The sequence below is a fragment of the Podarcis filfolensis genome (assembly GCF_964270895.1).
Source record: "Podarcis filfolensis genome assembly, chromosome: 11".
In the NCBI taxonomy this organism is placed as follows: Eukaryota; Metazoa; Chordata; class Lepidosauria; order Squamata; family Lacertidae; genus Podarcis; species Podarcis filfolensis.
The window spans coordinates 21,486,912-21,507,189 of record NC_139613.1 but is presented as its reverse complement, the minus strand read 5'-3'; the positions used below and the strand labels follow the sequence as shown (position 1 = coordinate 21,507,189).

General features: G+C 42.1%; 2 protein-coding genes across 9 annotated transcripts in view; one reads left to right on the top strand and one right to left on the bottom strand.

Moving 5' to 3' along the window:
* The first annotated feature begins 535 nt into the window (after positions 1-535).
* On the top strand, positions 536-7,989 carry MOCS2 (molybdenum cofactor synthesis 2). Of its 7 annotated transcripts, none has more exons than XR_014539731.1 (7): positions 536-696; positions 1,910-2,031; positions 3,059-3,205; positions 5,015-5,137; positions 5,656-5,809; positions 6,082-6,205; positions 6,833-7,989. XR_014539731.1 is itself a non-coding variant. In XM_083576375.1 (7 exons), the coding sequence occupies exons 4-7, from the start codon at positions 5,017-5,019 to the stop codon at positions 6,899-6,901; spliced, it is 468 nt and encodes a 155-aa protein (XP_083432501.1). In that variant the 5' UTR covers positions 552-696; positions 1,985-2,031; positions 3,059-3,205; positions 5,010-5,016; the 3' UTR covers positions 6,902-7,989. The 7 variants fall into 7 exon arrangements, 5 of the variants coding, with proteins under 5 accessions (XP_083432504.1, XP_083432503.1, XP_083432501.1 ...); XR_014539732.1 differs by having other exon boundaries at positions 540-696; positions 5,010-5,137; XM_083576375.1 differs by having other exon boundaries at positions 552-696; positions 1,985-2,031; positions 5,010-5,137.
* Positions 7,990-8,909: 920 nt separating this feature from the next.
* The window catches only part of ITGA2 (integrin subunit alpha 2), a 51,383-nt gene continuing 40,014 nt past the window's right edge, over positions 8,910-20,278 (bottom strand). For both annotated transcript variants that reach the window (XM_083576020.1, XM_083576021.1), the window contains exons 25-30: positions 20,077-20,187; positions 19,644-19,748; positions 18,564-18,677; positions 15,772-15,861; positions 11,776-11,892; positions 8,910-11,033 (exon numbers count right to left, since the gene is read on the bottom strand). In XM_083576020.1, coding sequence (XP_083432146.1) covers positions 10,944-11,033; positions 11,776-11,892; positions 15,772-15,861; positions 18,564-18,677; positions 19,644-19,748; positions 20,077-20,187 — 627 coding nt within the window. In that variant the 3' untranslated portion in view covers positions 8,910-10,943. The remainder of the gene's footprint in view (positions 11,034-11,775; positions 11,893-15,771; positions 15,862-18,563; positions 18,678-19,643; positions 19,749-20,076; positions 20,188-20,278) is intronic.

Genomic DNA, 20,278 nt, shown 5'->3' with positions numbered 1-20,278 from the left:
ATATATATTCACGGTTCATTATTGTTTATATTTTGATTCAGATAAATATGGGGGCACCAAAATCTTTTAAGTGTTAGGACCTCTAAAGGTCTTAATCCGGCCCTGATTACAGCATATCTCTTAGATCACGTGTGTATGAAATGACAAGGAAACACGCCTTCCGGGCCTTGTTCAAATATCCTGCAAGCAGAGGAGCAAACTGGGGTTTAGTTGCACGCGTGTGCAACTAGCCAAGCCCGGGTTGTGCAGCCTGATCCTACGCATCTATACTCCTAGCCAAGCCCGGGTTGTGCAGCCTGATCCTACGCATCTATACTCGCAAGTGCATCCCCGCGATCACTACAAGGCTGCAGCCCTACAGCACAATCCTGCGCGCGCCTACTCGGAAGCAAGCCTCGCGGAGTTCAGCCGGGCTTTCTCCTAGGTAAGTGGGTGCAGGATCGCAGCCTTCCGTCCTTTTCCCTCGACTGCAGGCGCAGCAAAGCGACCGGCTTCCCTTCCGCTCCGAGAAGCCAGCCCACGGGGAGGTGGAGCCGCTGGGAGGCGGTGCCGAAAGAGGCCGGCTCGGCTCAGTCGCCTCCGCGGCCTTTCACGGAGCCGACGCAGGCGCAAAAAAGGAGAAACCCGCAAGCCGATATCTGAGAAAGGAGAGCGGGGCAGCTGCCTGCCCGGGACGGCGCACCCATGAGCTGCGAGGTACGCAGAAGGAGGAGCTCCCCTGCAAGCTTCCCGGCCTCCCTCCGCGATCGCTGGCTTGCGATTCCCCCCTCGGTCCCTTTGATCACGATCCGCCCCTGGGCCTTCGGCTTCTAGGCGCCATGAGACACGGTCCCCCGTCCCCCCCCAGGGCATTTCTGAGCAGGATCGGAGTGGGGAGGCACCTGGTTCCCCAGAAGCCTTGGTGAAAGAGGGGAGCGTCGGTTTGCTTGGGCGCTAAGCCCTCTGCATGCGCTCAGAGGCACGGTCTTCTCGAGTTTGGTCCCCGGGGTTTGGGCTTTAGGGAGCGCTGCTTGAAATGCAAGCTCCGCGTCTTGCCTTTCGGGATCATCACGTAGCTGCCCAAGGTGGTGGTTCCTCGCGTGAAACGAATTAAGAGAATAAAGTAGAAGTTCCACACCAACAGCAACAATTTCTTCCTCGGAAAAAGCCTCAGAATAATGTCATGGAGAAACAGCAGCAGTAGGAGTTAAATTACACCTCAAAAACCCAGATCAGTCATTTAGAAGCGGGTGTAAACATGCTGTTTTGGCATCTGGTCCTGGCATTGTGCTGTGCAGTTCAATCCCACAGGTGTGCACAGAAGGACTTCTGCACTTCCCATTTCATTAATAAAAGCTTGCAATTCTGCACATTTATCCACTATCCCTTTATTGGAAGTTATCCATATATACATTGGTTCCATGCTCTTAACTGATGTGAACCGAGCTGCAGGGAATCTTTTTTCATTTTATTTTCCTTGAGTGCATTTGGTCTGTTTACACTGGAGACCAGCGAACAATGCAGCACTGCTGTTGTGCTTGTGTTTAAAAAGCCTGACTTGACTTCCTTGGCCTGTGTGGAACTTGCTTCCAAGCAGGTTTGCTGACCGAGGAAGGCGGGGGGGAATTACTTCTTGATGGTCCAGCGCAGTCCCCTATGGCCTTACGTGAGCCATTGCTACAATGTGCAATCTCAAATTTTAAGAATGTATTTTTATCCTGATCTTCAGCTGGTATGGGAATAATAATGCTATTTGATGGTGCCGGGCTGTTCTATGAATTTGTGAGTTATGTATGTTGTGGGCAACTAAGAAAAGGGTAGGTTTATTCGCTCACAACCCTGCTCTTGTTCCTTTGAAGAACTCATAGTAGCTTGTGTAGGCATAAGTGAGTGACTATTATTATCTATCTGGTTTGCATTTCTAAAACAGGTGGTAGTGCTGTACTTTGCAAAAAGTGCCGAATTAGCCGGTGTCCGCACTGAGACCATTTCCGTGCCCCAACAGATAACATCCCTGCAGCTGTGGGAAGAAATTGTCAAGAGGCATTCAAGGTATGATGACTTCTGACTGGTAAAAGATGCTGCCTTTTGAGTGTGTAACTGACCCAAGATCACCCAGTAAACATCGTAGCCAAACTTGGGTCTCCTGGTCCTTGTTTGACCCTCTTAACTTATCCTTTGCAAACCTGGGGCTGCCGAGATGTTCTAGACTTAGCATGCCATGTGCGTGTGTGTGTGTGTGGGGGGGGGTTCTTGGGTTACTGCTTTTGGTATGATTTAATATGTTGTGGTCTTGTTGTGAACCACCCTGAGACCTCCGGGTATAGGGAGGCGTTAAGTTGAATAATAATAATAATAATAATAATAATAATAATAATAATAATAATCAGGCCTAGGTAGTGCAGAGGCTGATGGGACTTGTAGTTTTCAGAGGGCACCAGGTCATGATTTATTGGGGGGGGGCAGACTTCATGTTAGGGAGGGGGCAGAACCTCAATTAGTTACCTATTTTTATTGATTTTCGTGGGCAGCTGCCCCCCCCCCTTGGCTACGCCCATGCACCGGGTTAGAAATGACTACTGTGACCATCACACTGAGATTCCATTTCCCAGTTGATTTCCATTTCCCACCACTTGTAGTGGTGGTCCTTCTATTTCCTTGTAGGCGGATGGTCTCCTCAAAGAAGCAAGTGGCAAACATTTGAATTTTTGGTTGCTTGGGAAATCAGAGTTCAGGAACTGGTCTTGATAAGTGAGTGTCACAGAGCCTGTGGGGCGTACCTGAGGGAGCGGATTTGCTATGCTAGCTTCCTGGCAGGTGGTTCCCTGTTGCTTACCAGGAAGGGCAAGGCAGCTCAGATTTCTTGACTGTGTTAACCCTCTACCTACTGGTAAGCAACACCTGAAAGCTAGTATAGCAGCTCTATCCCACCTTGTGAATCTCTTCTGCCGCTAGCTCTTTTCAGGAACTGGTTTTACATTTGGGATACCTGATTCCTCTTCAGCTGCTTTGAGTTGTTTAGCCTCAGGCCCGTGGTGTCCTAGGAAACATTACTCTTTCTCCTGATGTCGTTCTTTAGGCTCGCTGCTATACAGGAACAAGTCGTCTTTGCTGTCCGCCAGGAATACGTGCTTCTTGGGGATCAACTGGTGGTCCTCAACCCAGGGGACGAGGTTGCTGTTATCCCCCCCATTAGTGGAGGTTAGCTCTGGAAAGACGGCATCAGGTGTGTGCTCTTGTCTTCCTAAAGGGCGATTTGATTAGGGGAGTGCACATGTTACGTTAAATGAGTGTACAGAAATTGTTGTGCTGTACACTGGTACAGTTATTCACAGGTAACATTCAGTGGGTATGCAGTCTGTGTCCCGTGTATACACAGTAGTTGAGCTGTGCAAATCAACAAGTGTACACCCTTGGAAACCAGTGCTTGTGCATGTGTCGAGACTGTTTTTTCTTGTGTTCAGTGTAACATGTGAACGAGCCTCTCGGCACTCGATGAGGTATGAATAATGGTGTGTCTGCACACATGATATGGGTACAGGTGCCAAAATTACGATTCTCTACACAAACAGGAGTTGTGTCCTGTGGAAGTAATTAAGAATAACCTAATCCCTGTTCAGATCTTCTTCATATGTTTCCAATTGTGTGATTTAGAAGGAGGGAAACAAAGTCCCACTAGGCAGACTTGCCCTCTTCAACCATGTTCCTTCTACTTTCCACATTTTGGGGATGAATTTCTGAGTAGGAAGCTAGTTCTAATTATGGCGCTCCCTGCACAATTTCACAGGAGGAGAAATCCCTGAATTTCTAAATCTAAAACAGAAGTTTTCAACCTTTTTGAGTCCATGGCTCCCTTGACCAACTACATTCTTTCTGCGGCACCCCTGCGGGGCTCAGGAGCCCAGTTATGTCACCCCTTGCCTGCAGAGCTGGCAGCCTCTCATCCTTTTTCAAACACACTCCCTTGTGGAGGGTTCCCTCAGCCTCCTCTCCTCTCCCCTCTCCTTGGAAGTCCTCTGGGCAGCCGCTGCCCCTGGACTCTGAGCTGCCCCTGCCCCAAAGAGAGGTGCCTTCTCACACTGCCCCACAGGGGACTGGGACTTGTCTGTCCATTCCCCAGCAAGAGCTGGCAGACTGGTTGGCTGGGCTCCCTCGCCCGCTTGCTTGCTTACTCCAAGGCCGCCTCAGCTCCTGGCAGCCAGCACCCCCTATCTAGCCCCAGAGGCACCATTCGCCCAGGGAGCTTGTAGCCAGGGCTGCTGCAAGAAGCAGCTGTGCACCCCTGACCATCATTCAAGGCACCCCAGGGTGCCACAGCACACTGGTTGCATGACTATTTAAAGTGGAATGACACAGCTTTAAATGTACCGTGCAGATAAGGCCCAAGTTGCACATGCCAGATACACTGTGATGCTGGTTTATCTCTCTTTCCAGCATCCACACTCTAAATACACTCATTTAAGGCTTTGACCTGGAATTTCTATTATTCTAGTAGCAGTTCAAGAAGCATTTTTTCAAATGATCCCATTAACTGGACTACTGTATTTTTCCATGTATAACACCCCCCCATGTATAAGACGCCCCCTATTTTTTTGGACCACAAAAAAGGGGTGGATTGCCCAGAGTTGTTCAGCTTTTTGGGGGAGGGGCACCGCCCCAATCACTCTACAACCTGCCTGCAAATAGCATGCATCGCCACGGCCACTAATTGTCTGCACGCTCACCGCCAAAAGCCCACCTGCCCACTCGACGCAACGACAGCCAAGTGCATGCACACCTCACCTCTGTCATAAATAGCACACCCAATTGCTGCAGCCACAGCCACAGCCAATTGTCAGCAACCAATCGCATGCCCAATCGCCGCTGCCAAACTCTTGCTGGCTGCTGCCACCGATTGCCTGCCCCCCCCCCTCTGCTATCCGTGTGTAAGACAACCTGCATTTTTTGCATATTATTTCTAAGGAAAACATATCGTCTTATACACGGAAAAATACGGTAATAACTTTCATTTCACCACTGCTTATTCCTAGAGAAGTCATGAGCGTAAGTGAGGATGAGCCCAAGGACTTTATAAAATTGAAGCACGAGAAGCTCTCGGCAGATGAGATATCAGCACTGGTGGTTTCCCCCTGCTGTGGAGCTGTGTCTTTATTTATAGGTAGGTTTGATGCATGTAGTATGAATTTTGGAATAAGAGAGAAACCCAGTAATATATATTTTTTTTAAAAAAAAACTTGTTAAAATCACCCTTACAGAACTTACATGGGTGGTTGCAGCTGGTTCCCAGAAAGAAAGAATCGTCCATATTCTGTCAGAATTGTCCTTTTTAGTTACCCCTCTAAGCATGTGAACATTTATATCCCAAACCCTGTCAAAATAGCCTTTCATGGTGAACCCTATCGGTTTCCAGCAGTGTGCCAGTTTCATGTCTGCAGCCACAAGCAGAAGTGCCGCAACTTCTCCAGGGCTGGGGACTAGGCTTGCATGTACAAAACTTGTGTTCTGTTAGTGTGCTGTGGACCCTCCTCAGGTGACTGGTCTCATTTGGACCTGGGACCACTGTCTGGGAAATCACTGATAACCTTGTTAACCAGCTTTAACAAAACTCTTGAAGTGAATGCTTTTGTCCTGCTGACCTTTTCCAACCAGCCAGTTGAACACGTCCTTTCATTTCAGGCACTACCAGGAATAACTTTGAGGGGAGAAAGGTCATACACTTAGAATATGAAGCATATGAACCGATGGCAGAAGGGGAAATCAAGAAAATATGCACAGATATTAGATTAAAATGGCCTTCAGTGAAACACATAGCTATACACCATAGACTTGGGTATGTATGACCAATGATCCAATTACTGTCACATCAAGTTGCTCTTGTAATTTCTGTCTCTTGTTTTCTTAATTTTCCTGTTGAATCCTGCCTCAGAAAGTATAAGAGAGGGACATGACAGTTCTGACTTGAGATTCCTAGGATATAGCTTGCCTGCAGTGTGTGAGAGTGTGCAATAATTAGCAGAAAGACAGTGGATTTTATTTAGCCCTCTAAAGATTAAGCGAATACGGATAAAAACAACTAATATTTCCTTTCGCTTTTCTCTGTAGTTCGGTTCCCATTAGTGAAGCGAGTGTGATGGTCGCAATCTCTTCGCCTCACAGAGCAGAGTCTCTTGAGGCTGTGCAATATGGCATCAACGCTTTGAAAGCAACCGTCCCTATATGGAAAAAGGTATGTGTATGTGTCATTTCTCCCATCTTTCCTTTTTCAATACAGTAAACTACATGTATTCCATGTGTGCCTGGTAGGGACAGTTTGGCAAGAAGGGTGAAGTTTCTCCAAGGGTTATTTAACAAACAAACAAAAGTGTCAATCTACATGTGTCCGCCAAATTTTGCTGCGACTTCTAACAACATGTGCTACACACACACCAAAGCTCCCATCAGTTTGATCCAGGTATTTGATTAATCTAAATATATAAAAGATATCTTTTCTGAATGAGGATATGTAATGGGTCAGAGATTCTGGGCCCCACGAGAGCTGCCTTTGAGGCTTGTTCACTGAAGGACACTGACCTTTGCTTTTGGGAGTCTATGCATTCATCCATATATGCACTCAGTTTTCCTGCCCTCCAGGGCTCCTTTGTAAATTGATCATTTAGCTGTTCTCCTGGATTGTGCTGTGGGGTTGTTGTTTTTAAGGTTTTAATAGAACCCATCATCAACAGGAAGTTTAAAAATCTAGATGCTTCAGGTTGGTTGCAGTCACAGGAACATTTCTCTCTCTCCTCATCTGTGTTTGCTGATCTGTGTGATCAGCTTTGCAACAGTTATCATCCATTATGCTCTTTGGTTGCAGGAGGTCTATGAAGAGGAATCTTCTTGGAAAGAAAACAAGGAGTGCTTTTGGGCCAAGACACTGAAATAAAGCTCTGCCGACAAGACTACCTAACTGTGCTTAAATAATACAGCATGGCTGCAAGGATAAGATCAGAAGCTTCTGTTTCAGATTAACAACTCTTTCACATGACAACTGGACCCTAAGCCACTTTCTGTCATTTGATTAAGGCAGCTTCATAGCCTACACAGTCAATTTTTTTTTTAAAAAAAGATTGTCAAACATTTAATTGGAAATACACTAATGGTTGTGGAATATATATATTTTTATTCTACTGATTTCTTCTAGGGGTCAAAGGTATGTAAACATAAAAGTTACTATCCCCGTGGAGTTGTTCACACTTAGCAAATTCTTATTTCAAACCTGCTCAGTAAAGCGGATTCGTTCTGAGTAACAATGGGATGTCTGCAATGCTGATAGTTCAAAGCATCAGCCCAGCATTCTGCTGGGTTACCGGGGCTCATCATAGTTCATAGTTGCAGTTCGACTGAATCCCATTTGCTGAACACAAGCCACAGGCACTCCTGAGCCATCGCTCCAAGTTACTAGGGCAACTACTTCTGCCATGCTGCTAGCGGCATATGGACTTTTTCCAGCACTGGGTGGAGCTTTTGGGGCTTATTAGAGTCCGAATGCTGTCATAACTCTCAGATGGGTTTAGTACATACCAGTGGCCATGGGAAGGTGACTTTGGCTCCTTTGACTATGTGTAGGATAATTTGCAGCTACAGAAGCGGAAGCCGTTTGTAACCCTAGAAGTAGTGTAGCTCAAAAGGGTTAGGCTGATAATAACAATCAGTGGGAACAGTTAAGGAGTAAAAAGTGTGTTGTTTTTGTTTTTAAAAAAGTGCTGCCTCATAACAGAATAAACTTAAGTGCCTTTTGGTAGTGTCTGAAGATAATACTTCTGTCATCATGCATTCATGTTTTGATTATTGGTTTCAAACATAAGACTGCCGGGAATTGTGGACAGATTTAGATGGTTAAAAATGTGATGTAAAAGCACTGAATTAATTTTAATTTTTTTGTTCAACCATTATTTATGTTCAGCCCACTCCTTTATTTCTGAAAATATGGACTCTTCTTTAGAAGCAGATTAAACTCAGTTGTGCCCAAAAGCCTGCAACAGATTTTATGTTTGTTTATTTATTTGATGCACCAATACGTTTTGTGAAGCCATGTGTAAATGTGTTGTGGACCTGCAGTAATGCAGGCAACCACTGTCTTATGTATGTCCTCTCAGAAATACGTCCCATTTAATTTAGTGGGCCTTACTCCCAGGTAAATGGGTATGCACTTTAAAAGAGCTACTGCACTCAGTGGGATAAAATGATGCGAATGCTGGCCACAGGCTTACAGTTTTTCCCTGGTTGGGTGATCAGCATGTTTTATTGAAGTTTAAGAATCCTAAATTTAAAAAGGAGGGTGAAAATATATATCTTATTTAAGATCTGAATGGTAAATATTTATATTTAAATTATAAATACATTGAATTACATTAAAATGATAGTAAAAGGGGAAGAATTGCCAGGCTTTGCATATCCAGACTTTTGAATTTTTGATGCAACAGAGCACCACTCTGTACAGTGCTGTAAAGAGACATATTCTGAATTTCCCTGCAACATTTCTAAGAGAATTTGCAATACACATCTGGAAGAGCAGTACTTGGAACAACCAGTAGGGGTCAGTGGAGAAACTGCTGTGCCAACAAGCCTGTGACAATACAGTACTGTACATACGTTCTATGTTTACCAAAGGAAAAGAAAAGCAGATTTTTTTGGTTTCTACTGTAAGGTGTAAAACGATGCTTGTTTCCATGATAACTAAAGCAAATAGTATGTTTTCTCCTGGTTTAAGGACAGCTTATCAAATTGCAGTTAAGTTTTGACTTGTATAACTTAATCTCGTCACTTGGAACGCATATTTATCCGCAGGCAGAGCTGGGCTAAGTCTTCCTAAGCTACATGCCCAGCACAGTGAATAGAAACTAACTAACTGCAGGCATATAAAATAAGAGTTCAGTGTAGTCTACACCAGGTTTGTTTCAATTTTACTCAAGGCAAATCCGTTTTTATTTCAGTTCTGAAATTCTGAAATAAAAGTGCAAAATATACATACACAAAGGCAAACTATTACACCTGGATGCATCATATAAAAAATGAGAACACGCTATATACAATGGATTTAAAAGGTAGTGCAAATGTACATAACAATGTGGGGAGGACAAGGTTTACTTTGAACTTCTGCACAAACCCCAAATGCAGAGAGTTCAGCTTGTGCCAGCACCATCTTTCAGGTTACTTGCAGAAGACCCTAGAGTAGTTTCACAGAGGTAAGTTTTGTCCTGTACAAATAAAGCCTTTATGAAAATTGCTTACAGCTTTCTGGTAATTTCAATTGGTGTTGACACAGCAGAATGTATATTAGTAGAGCCAGGCTCCTTTACAATTTCCAATGAAATGCTGTATTCAGTACACTAGTTTGAAATGAACAGTGCTGGTGCAGTTGAAATCCTAGCTTTGTCATTAAATAGGGTTCAGAACATGCCCTGCTTTCTCTGGGTGGGTAAAGTTGGTTAGATAGGATTATCCTTAACAAGCCATTGTAAAGGAAGGTGGAAGAATTTGCACCTGAGAAACAAAAGAGGAGCTACAAGTCAATTGTGAGGTTGAGTGACCTTTGCCTCTGGAACATCTCTTAGAACAGTACTGATTCTGTTGTGACACTTAACATTGCATCAAATTCTACTAAAATAATGCCTTACTGAATTCTTTAGTACAAAAACACATTTTAAAATACCTTTTTTTTAAAAGGTGTGCATGTTTATAAACCTATATATTTACATTCGATTTACAGCAGGACTGCAGATTCGTGCCAGTTTGAAAAGTGCAACAAAATTAGTATTGGTGGTAGAAATTATGGAGTGTGTAAATTGCAACATGTGGTTTAATGGAAATGAATGAAAGCTGCAGGATTGCAAACTTCCAGCTTCGAGGGCTGGAAAACTTATCATTTCAAATATTCAACAAAAGTTATTTCCCTGATCTTAAAGACACAAATTTGGGGGGTGGGCGGCTGTATCCCTTTGGAAGGGTCCAACAGTTTTTCAGGCAGATTTTTTTTTTGCAGTAACAATAGCCCAATAGTAGCCTAAATACTTCTAGAATATGGCCCCAGATGTAGATCTATCATGGGCTCTCGTGCATTTTTGGTGAAACACGGCCTTTTTGGAACTCTGCCCCAGGAAGCATTTAATAAATACATAATAAAAATCATCACCCACAAATGCAAGAGAGAATAGCCACAGCAGAAGGAGTGGATACTTCCTGCTGCCTTAGAGCTTCCAGCCACAGCCTTCATAAAGAGAGCCCTGCGTGATCACGCAAGTGGCCCATCTCGTCCAGCATCTTGTTCTCATAGCGGCCAATCAGAGGCTTACAAGAAGTCTATCAGCAGGATCTGAGTATTACACTATTCTTGCTTATTCATATTAAGTTTGGCTTAGTGTTAGGTGTGAATAGGTCGGAGAATACGCTTCTGTAGGCCTTTTGTACACATCAAGCAGCTCTAGACTACAGCTGTGTTAATGCATAGCTGTCAACTTTTCTTGCGAGGAATTCTGTTCGGAATAAGGGAATTTCCCTTAAAAAAAGGGAAACGTTGACAGCTATGGTTAATGTTTTAACAAAGACTATCCTGACAGTCAATCAATGGTATATATATGTATATATAAATATATAAACCATAGTATTTCTGGCACAATTCAGTGTTTACTGCTTCTGGTCCTGCTGATTCAGAACAGCTATTAATAAAATACAAAAAATACAAACAAGAAAAATAAAAATATTTTAAACCCTTGTAAACAAAACCCCAAACTGACCAGCAGTTATTGCTAAAATAAAATAGTACCTGTAAAATTTTTTTCCCAACTATAAAAAAATGACATTTTCATTGAAAAAAAATAAGAAATTAAAATAATCCGTAAGGCACTCCCAAGTTGTTGAACCAGTGTGATTGCAAGCAATGTTTGAGGATCAGAAGGTTGGTGTACACAGTGCTATTCCTGCTATATTCATTCTCTGTCCTTAGTAAGTTCTGCAATTTCATCCGCATCTTCCACATCCTTTGCCATCTTCTCATATTTTCGCTTGAAGAAACCGAGCTGTAGAAAATGTTTTGAGATGTTTTTAAGGAGATTAGCAAACACCACTGAAATACATTTATTTAAAATAATTTCCTTATGTATGGTATATGATACTTAAGGCTAGCTCATACATTTAATTAAAGGCTTAGTGCTATGTGCATGAACCTCAGACTAGGGCACCTGTTTCCCTACAGCATGCTATGAGAATGGAAGATTTTGTTTTCGTTTTCAACTAACCTTGGTTTGTCACAGAAAACTATGGCTTACAGAAACAAGCCAACATCAGACTCTGGTTTCTGACCTTTGCTTCTTTCTCTAAATCAAGGTTAAGATTAATCACAATTCTGGGTTCAGAAATAATGGCAAACCATGAAAAAGGGTGTTCCATGCACATAATCCTAAACCTTAGTTTAGCATTATGCTCAAATCCAGCCACAGATAAAGCTATAGTATGTGAATTCAAGATAGGCACGGCTGATTTCTCAGTGGTTTCTGGAAATTTTTGGAAAGCAGGTCTTAAGTTCTGCTATGCCAGGAATGACTGGGTTACTATTGAGCAGGAACCACAAAATGAAATATATTTGAGAAAATGACTACAAGACATAAGAGCAGCACAGCTCAATTGTTTACCACTAGAGCGGAGTGGATTGTGCAGGAGCTTTCTGCCTCTAGTGGTGGATCTATGCCTCTCACCTCACGAGTGGGAGTTCCGTGGCAATTTGCCTTCTCCCCTACAATTGCTTCCTAATCGTTAACTTACTTTCCATAAGGCAGCAACTAGAGCTAGCAGCAAGAGGAGACCGACCAGGACACTTGCTATCACAACTCCAATTGGCACGTCTGCTTTCTCATCGGGCTTTGTTATTGTGAGCGGAATCTTAAAAGAAAGAATGGTTGTAGTTAGACAAGGTAAGGCAGGAGCAATTCTCAAATAAAAGTGATCAATGCATTCTGCATGCATTCTTTGGCCACTCGGAGAGTGTAATTGTGCTCTCGCCTTTTGGTTCTGCTTTGTTTGAATTCCAGCAGAAATTCTGGGTTTCAGAACATTGGTAATAAATTTTGCACTTGCACTTTCATAATAATTAAGATACAAAAATATTTCACTGTGCCCTGGTTCACACGATACAGCAAGCCGAAGTTCAGCGTAGGGGAATGTGCAGGCTGCAGGAGAGATACTTGCAATAGCATCCCTCTTTACTGGTTCTTTTGACCACCACACTGAACTGCGCTAAACCAAGGTTTGGCTTATCATGCTGTTCAAACCCGGTTAAGAAGCTCTCTTTTCACTAACCACAAAATGTATCGGGGGGTTTGTTCTTGGCTACAGTTTGTAGTTAGTGAGGAGAAAGGTCAACTACGAGACTGGGTTTAGATGACCTGCTAAGCTAAACTTAGCGTGTCTTAACTCTGTGGCAGTAAAAAGGAACAGCAAAGTCTGCAAGCTCATCTCCAGATAGCTTGGCTTATGTAGTGTGAACCAGGTCTCTCTGTGTTCCTGTTGAAACAAGTTAAAAAGGAAGAAAGCAGAAACTGACACATACACTCACAACTTTAAACAAAAAAGCACACATCATCATCATCATCATTATTATTATTAATCTGCCAAGAACAAAAGAAGGAACTATGTTGGGTGCTGAAAATTACTTAAAAGTATGCCATTTATCATTTCTATTTTCTTTCAAATATCTTGCAAAATATTAGAAATGCACCTTTGGAGGAATAAGATATTCCGACATTTTGCATTCCACCTATGCAAATTTATCCCATAAAAATACTCCAGACTCCATGACGAAATTTCAGTGAAGGCAGATTCCAGCAGCATCCCTACATAACAGGCTTCCTTGAACTCAGAAATTCTGGGGTCAGCATTTCCCTTTGAGGGGGGAAACAGAAAATGGAAGACTGCAGGATTTGCTCTGCTTGGATTTTGTTGTTGTTGAATTGTTGCTGGGCGGTGAATGATTTAATTTCCAAATTGATACATTCACTGCATTTTGTTTCCTTGTATTCTACCTAGAGAATATTTTAGGATGCACCTAATGAATGAAATCAAATATATGGAATAAATCCTTCCTAAACATTTTGTAGGCACAGCCATTGTACCCACAGGTTGGATAATTGGAAGAATATAACTTTAAGGATTTGCTGTTTTCTTCTTCATCATCCAATATATCCTGATATTAACCAAGGAGCTGGCAGCCTTTCCATAAAGTGAATATAATTATAAATACAGATGATCTTGTTGGCTTCAAAATATATTTAGGGTTTTCAAAGATCTATGGGAATTCAAGTTTAGCTCTGAAAATCTGGAAGGACATTTTAATGTATTTTTCACTTCCAAAGGCAAAGTTACAATTAAATTGCTTGATGAAATATAATCTCATAACTTATGGCCAATTCCACCCTGTAAACCACTTAGATATTTCAGATGTATTGCCAGTAGAGCTTTATTGTTATGATTATTCTGCTGTTTTGGGTGTGGACACACTGATACATTTCATTGTGTCTGTCTTCTACATACAGTACTTTGCAACAAAATGACCATGATAATGATTTTTGCAGAGGCGGAATCATTCATTATTGCAGTCTGCAAATAGCCCATTTTAACTCTCGCTCTCTCTGTGTGGGAAACCACAACAATTTCCTTAATTTGATTCATGCATCAAGACTTCTCTCACAGCAATTACATTCAATTAAATCACAATAAATTGAAAATTATTTGTTTTTAAAGTTAGCTAAAGAGATTTCTGTTCCATCTTTGGGGGTGGGGGAATCTTCCCAAGTGGCTAATAAAAATAAAATCAAGCATTTAATATTACAAACCATATAATTATAAAGCTGCAGTAAAAGCAGCTTTAACAGCATTAATGTAATCAATTATCTATTAAAATACTGGGCGAGGGATGTAATTGTATTCACACACTGCTGAAAAGACAGGAAAATAGGCACCAGCTGAGCATCTCTGGTGAAATCATTTTACACCCGGGGTGCCACCAAGAAAAAGTCCCTGCTCGGCTCTGAAGACACTGGGAGTGAGGCCTTGATGCAGATCTAAAAATGGGAAGGTTTATATCAGGCATAGGCAAACTCGGCCTGCCAGATGTTTTGGGACTACAACTCCCATCATCCCTAGCTAACAGGACCAGTGGTCAGGGATGATGGGAATTGTAGTCCCAAAACATCTGAAGGACCAAGCTTGCCTATGCCTGGTTTATATAGAGCAGGGGCTGGAAACATTTTTCAACCCCTTCTGCATGTGTGTGTGTGTGTGACATGCCAGTAAGGAGGGGTTCAGAGGCAAAAGTGGGCACAGCAATTAATGTAAATTTTAGGCTAGTTACTATACACAGTCTCTTGCCTCACTATATCCTCCATCCAGGCAAGAAAAAGGCATCAGGGGCAAAGGGAAGAGAAAGTCAGTTATCCAGGAGTCCCAGTTTCACTGGGATGCTGGGGGAGACAGCCCTTCAACACAGCACCAAATGCAAAACAAAATCAACATCTGTTGCTTTGCCTAGGCTTGCTTTCAATGACTGCCCACTGGGGAACAGGAGACCCGTGTGGCAACGGCGTCCATGCAGGACATTTTGCCCTCCTGCAGCATTTCAAATGCCTCCATTGCTCTTGATAGCTGCTGCTACAAAGGGCTGCTCCTAGGGAAACTGGGATTTGGAGGCAAAAGCCTACCTCCTGTGGCAGACCCTTAGGGCAAAGGGATCTGCCAGAGGGGGTGGGCTGTTTCCCACAGTAGCAGTTTCAATCACCTACACAAGAAATAGGGGCATTCAAGACCGAGTGGTAGTTATTCAGCTCTTCCAGGCCCTGGGAGGACTCTGAGGAGCGGGGACACTACTCCCTGCTTCAGGATGATGCCTCTTGTGTATTGATACACCAGCCCATCCTGCCCGTCCCATCCAACTAGCTTTCCTGAATCTTGACAGACAGGGATCAAGAGGGCATGTAGATGGCCTCACCCCTCCAATTACCATATTACCATGGCCCACCCGTGCTTTTTCCTTCCATTCAAGGAACCATCATTAGAATGAAGTGTCTTCCTTGAGTGGAGAGAAACAACTGGATAAAACCTTTAAGCCCTGCTCTGAAATCAACACACCCATCATTTATTCATTTTCATTTTCCATCACACCATTGGACAGCAGGCTCAATGTGACAGTATATTATACAGTATATTATATAATATATCCCAATAATACATAGAGAGAGACACCTGACAGACTACAGTCTCTCCTGAAGATCTGGCAGAATGGAGAGGCATCAATACAAGTTAGCCCTTTTCCATAAGTAGACCTTACCATACATCGTCTCAGCACTGGGAATCAAACTTCCATATCCCATTGCTGCTTCCCTTCTATCTATTCATCTAAAGCCACCTTCTTTTCTGAAGGTTTGCAAGCTCCTAATTTAATATAAAAAAATATGCTTTTGTACCAACTTTTATCAGATCCATGCAAACATCCATTTTGAATAAAACTGTCTTGAATAACAAAGTTTTAAAGTTTTATAGATAGCTTTAGGTTTCCTTTGAGCCAAAACTTGGCCAGATGAAATGCCATAAAACTGTTAAGTTTCCAGTAACTTTAAAACTCACACAACAATTTATACATGTCAGTAATAGCAGTGTAGCCTTTTTATAAGAGGAAGATACAGCGTGCCATGTGTTTTTAAATGAGCGTGAAAATGACATAATAGCTTTTAGCGTGGCAAGACTGGAGCATAAAACAGTCAGACTCACTGATAAAGCATTTTCTCCAATCACAAATAGATCTGGATCGTTTGTATCCACTTCTGCACTTGCCGAAAGCTCTACTGTCTGGAACGCTGACTGCAACAGAAAAATGTGGCATATCTCAATTAAAGTATATATGGTTTTCAAAAAGTGTAGGCAATTATTTAATGCACAGAGCCTTTTTAAAAAGGAACACAATGGTATTAGAGAAACGGCATGCACAGCTACCTCCCGACTTTCAACTTTTATATAAAGCAGTCATAGTGCTAATTGTTCCATCTTAGGAGGCATAATAATAATAATAATAATAATAATAATAATAATAATAATAATAATTAATAATAATAATTTATTTATTTATACCCCACCCATCTGTCTGGGTTTCCCCGGCCACTCTGGGCGGTTTCCAACAAAACACTAAAATACAATAACCTATTAAACATTAAAAGCTTCCCTGAACAGGGCTGCCATCAGATGTCTTCTAAAAGTTTGGTAGTTATTTTTCTCTTTGACATCTGGTGGAAGGGTGTTCCACAGGGCGAGTGCCACTACCAAGAAGGCCCTCTGCCTGGTTCCCTGTAACTTGGCTTCTCGTTTAAGCTCCATGCTGAGTCCGTCAAAGATTTAAGACTGCGATCCTATATACACTTATCTGGGAGTAATGGGACTTCAGCGGTATTCTGCGTAGCCATTTATATGATTGCACCGTAAATCTGATAAGAACATGAGAAGATCCTGCTGAATCAGGCCCATAGCTGTCAACTTTTCCCTTTTCTTGCGAGAAATCCTATTTGGAATAAGGGAATTTCCCTTTAGAAAGGGGAAACGTTGACAGCTATGATCAGGCCTGTGACCCTTCTAGTCCAGCATCCTGTTCTCACGGCAGCCAACAAAATACCTATGGGAAGCTTGCAAGCACAGCCTGAGTGAACTCTTCCTTCCTGTGGTTTCCAAGCTGCCATTCAGAGGCATGCCGCCTCCAACAGTAGAGGCAAAACACAGCCAGCAGGGATAGAAGCTATGGATTGCCCTGTCCTCTGTAGGTCTCCAGCTGTTTATGAACTACAGTTCCCATCATCTCTGACCACTGTTTCTGCTAGCTAGGGATGATGGGAGTTGTACTCCAAAAACAGCTAGAGACCCAAGTTTTGGAAACACTGGTCTAAACCTCTTTTAAAGCTATGTGCTCTGAGATATTAAAACTGCCCCTCTCCCTTGTTCTGGAAGAAAAGAGAACATCTAGACATCGTCTAGATGTCACCATATGATCCAAGAGAAGACCAAAGACACAGCAGGCTTTAAAGGCTGTTTGGACATCAAGGCATATTGTGAATAATTCCATATACAGTCATATTTGGCAGCTGCAACATTCATATGGGGACAATTGTTCATATATGTCATAAGAGCCCCCCAAACAGCTGCAAAGTCTTCAGGATCTGTGTTTCCACTTAATGCTTTCGTTCCAGGATAGCGATGCATATAGTACTTTCTTAAGCTAACTGTCCCACTGTGACATTGGAGACATCTTTCCCATTCCGAGCAATTACAAATTGGGCAGCTTTGTCTGTGGAAGAACATTTGAACATCTTGGCCTGGTTTACACTTGCAGGTGGTATTTCATGTACTAGGTAATGGTCTTCTTGTTCTTCCTTTAAAGCAGAATCTATTCAATGCTTAAGTTTTTATACTAAGTTTCTCCTTGCTGAATTTTATGCCTAATTTACATTATTTCACATTATTTTAGTTTTTGTGGTTAATTAATATCAGTTGTCGGATTTTTTTGGGTTGGACTTTCGGCTGTTGCAATTTATATTGTATTTGTAATGTGCATTTTATTTTATTTTTGTGTGTGTAAACTACCCAGAGAATTTGGTTGGATGGGTAGTATACAAATATAGTAAATAAATAAAATTGGCAGCACCACTTCAGACTGCACGTGCAGGAAATCACACCTGCTACATTAAAAAAAAAAAAATAAATCTCCCTGTAAATAAGAAAGCCAGAATAATTAGTAAAAGGCTAGGGTAGAACCTTTCTCTCTGATATGCTAGCTTCCAACTTGCAGGAAGCTTTTAAGATGACACACCCTGTGAGGTCTCTCAATCGCAGACTAAAGTGGCAAAACCCATTCTAGCTTTCTGCACGCCAATATCCCATTCGACGGCTTGTATAGCTCATGTCTCCAAGTTAGCAGTTCAAAACATCTCTTTTAGTTTTAAAGTAGCGACAAAGTTTCCCCTCTAATTGCACCTAATTTAGCCTCCATTTACATTTATGTTTTCTTTTTACAATGTTATGCAAAGTTAACAGAAGACAAAATAGTTTTACTTTGTGTTTTAGTGCTTAGCTCGAAAGGGATGCGGGTGGCGCTGTGGTCTAAACCACTGCTTGCCGATCAGAAGGTTGGCGGTTCGAATCTGCACAACAGAGTGAGCTCCTGTTGCTCGGTCCCAGCTCCTGCCTACCTAGTAGTTCGAAAGCAGGCCAGTGCAAGTAGATAAATAGGTACCGCTGTGGTGGGACGGTAAACAGCATTTTCGTGCACTTTGGTTTCCGTCACGGTGTTCCATTGCGCCAGAAGTGGTTTAGTCATGCTGGCCACATGACCCAGAAAGCTGTTTGTGGACAAACGCCAGCTCCCTCAGCCTGAAAGCCAGATGAGCGCAGCAACCCCATAATCGCCTTTGACTGGACTTAACCGTCCAGGGGTCCTTTACCTTCTTTTTTTTTTTTTAGCTCCATAAATATCAAACAACAGAAAATATCCATTAACTCATTAAAATATAGATGTTACTTACGGCTGCAAACGTCCCATTCCAGATTCTGGTAGAAACATTAACATAATACTCTGCTTTCAGTGTGATGTCTTTTAGTGTGCAAGTAATTGTATCACATCGGACATTCTTGCAGTTCTTTTGCAAAAAAAGGGGGGGATGATGATAATATAACATTAAAATGCATCAGTATAGCAATTCACTAATTTTATTCTATTTTAGGAATTCATTGTTTCTCATTAAAAGTTATTCCATAGTTCAGCAGAAACCTGCAGCGTTGTAGAACATAAAGCTACGTTGCTGATTTGAAGAGCTCTGCACATTAAACAGTAACAGATCTGGGTTGCCACTGAACATGCTATCAATATCCTGGCTCTTGATGAGTGTGCCTGTATGACACAGGTGTTTCAAACTTATGTTCGTTTCATTCACACTTTACAATTCCAAGTGTGCATTTAAATCTAACTGTGCACTTAGAGCAACACCTTAAAATCAATGGCAAATAAATATATCAAAGTATAATTTTACAATCCTATTTCTGTGTCAGGTAAACAGCCTGAGATAGCAAAGGAGGAAAATATATAATTTCATCTCTAGTCTGCTACCCAAAGCACCAACTCTTCAAGCTGCAAGAATTTTTCTATGGGTTACTACAAGCAACCTGTAAATTCTGACATACAGTCACCCTGAATTTTCCATTTCCTTTCAGACAGGACAGTTTCTAGTTAAGGCAGAGCTGGTTAATCCAAACCACATGATGAGCCCATAAACTGAACTATGAGGTGTCCAGGTACAGTGGTACCTCGGATTACATACGCTTCAGGTTACATATACTTCAGGTTACAGACTCCGCTAACGCAGAAATAGTACCTTGGGTTAAGAACTTTGCTTCAGGATGAGAACAGAAATCGTGCTCCGGCGGCGTGGCGGCAGCAGGAGGCCCCATTAGCTAAAGTGGTGCTTCAGGTTAAGAACAGTTTCAGGTTAAGAACGGACCTCCGGAACGAATTAAGTACTTAACCCGAGGTACCACTGTATTCACTTTCTATAAATAACAATGAAATAACTAGGGTCTCAGCCCCTGCTGTCATAAATTCAACTCACCAGTTCTTTCATAGCTTTGAAGTTCTCCTTCCTAAATGACACAGTATAGCTTTGTTGTCCTATTTTATATGGATTGATCCGTGCATCGCAGCTAATATCAGTACCCTAGAAAGAGTATAATAATAATAATAATAATAATAATAATAATAATGGGTGTGAAGGAACACATGGAGATTTTATCTAGCTGATTAGCTCATGCCCACTGCTTTTATCTATGCAATGGCCTTACTGCATGTGACAAATAAAAAATGTATTATTGAAATATGTATCATGTAAGTATGTATTGGATTGCAGTCTTAATCAGTGGCAAAACAATGGAATGGTGGTGCAGGATGTCCTAGCATTGTTAATCTTTCCATATTGCATTGCGTTCATGTCACCTTTATTACTGTGGTTGTAAACTGTAATTAAAATATCTAGACTATCTTTTCACCTGACTGGTGTGCAGAGCTGTCACATACATCAATGGACTGTTCCCTTCGGTGTGCTCTGGAATACGGATCTTTAAATATGCCATGCTTACTGGAATACTTCCTGTTGTGACCTGAAAAACAAAGAATTATCTGGATAACCTCCTGCAGATGTTGGCTTATCTTGTAAGACTTGTTTTCTGTTATTACTAACAACGGTGTTAT

Coding starts and splice junctions, on each gene's coding strand:
- MOCS2 (XM_083576375.1), top strand. CDS start 5,017: ATGAGCGTAAGTGAGGATGAGCCCAAGGACTTTATAAAATTGAAGCAC. Junction 5,810..6,081: donor GCTATACACCATAGACTTGG/GTATGTATGACC, acceptor TTTTCTCTGTAG/TTCGGTTCCCATTAGTGAAG. Junction 6,206..6,832: donor CCGTCCCTATATGGAAAAAG/GTATGTGTATGT, acceptor CTTTGGTTGCAG/GAGGTCTATGAAGAGGAATC.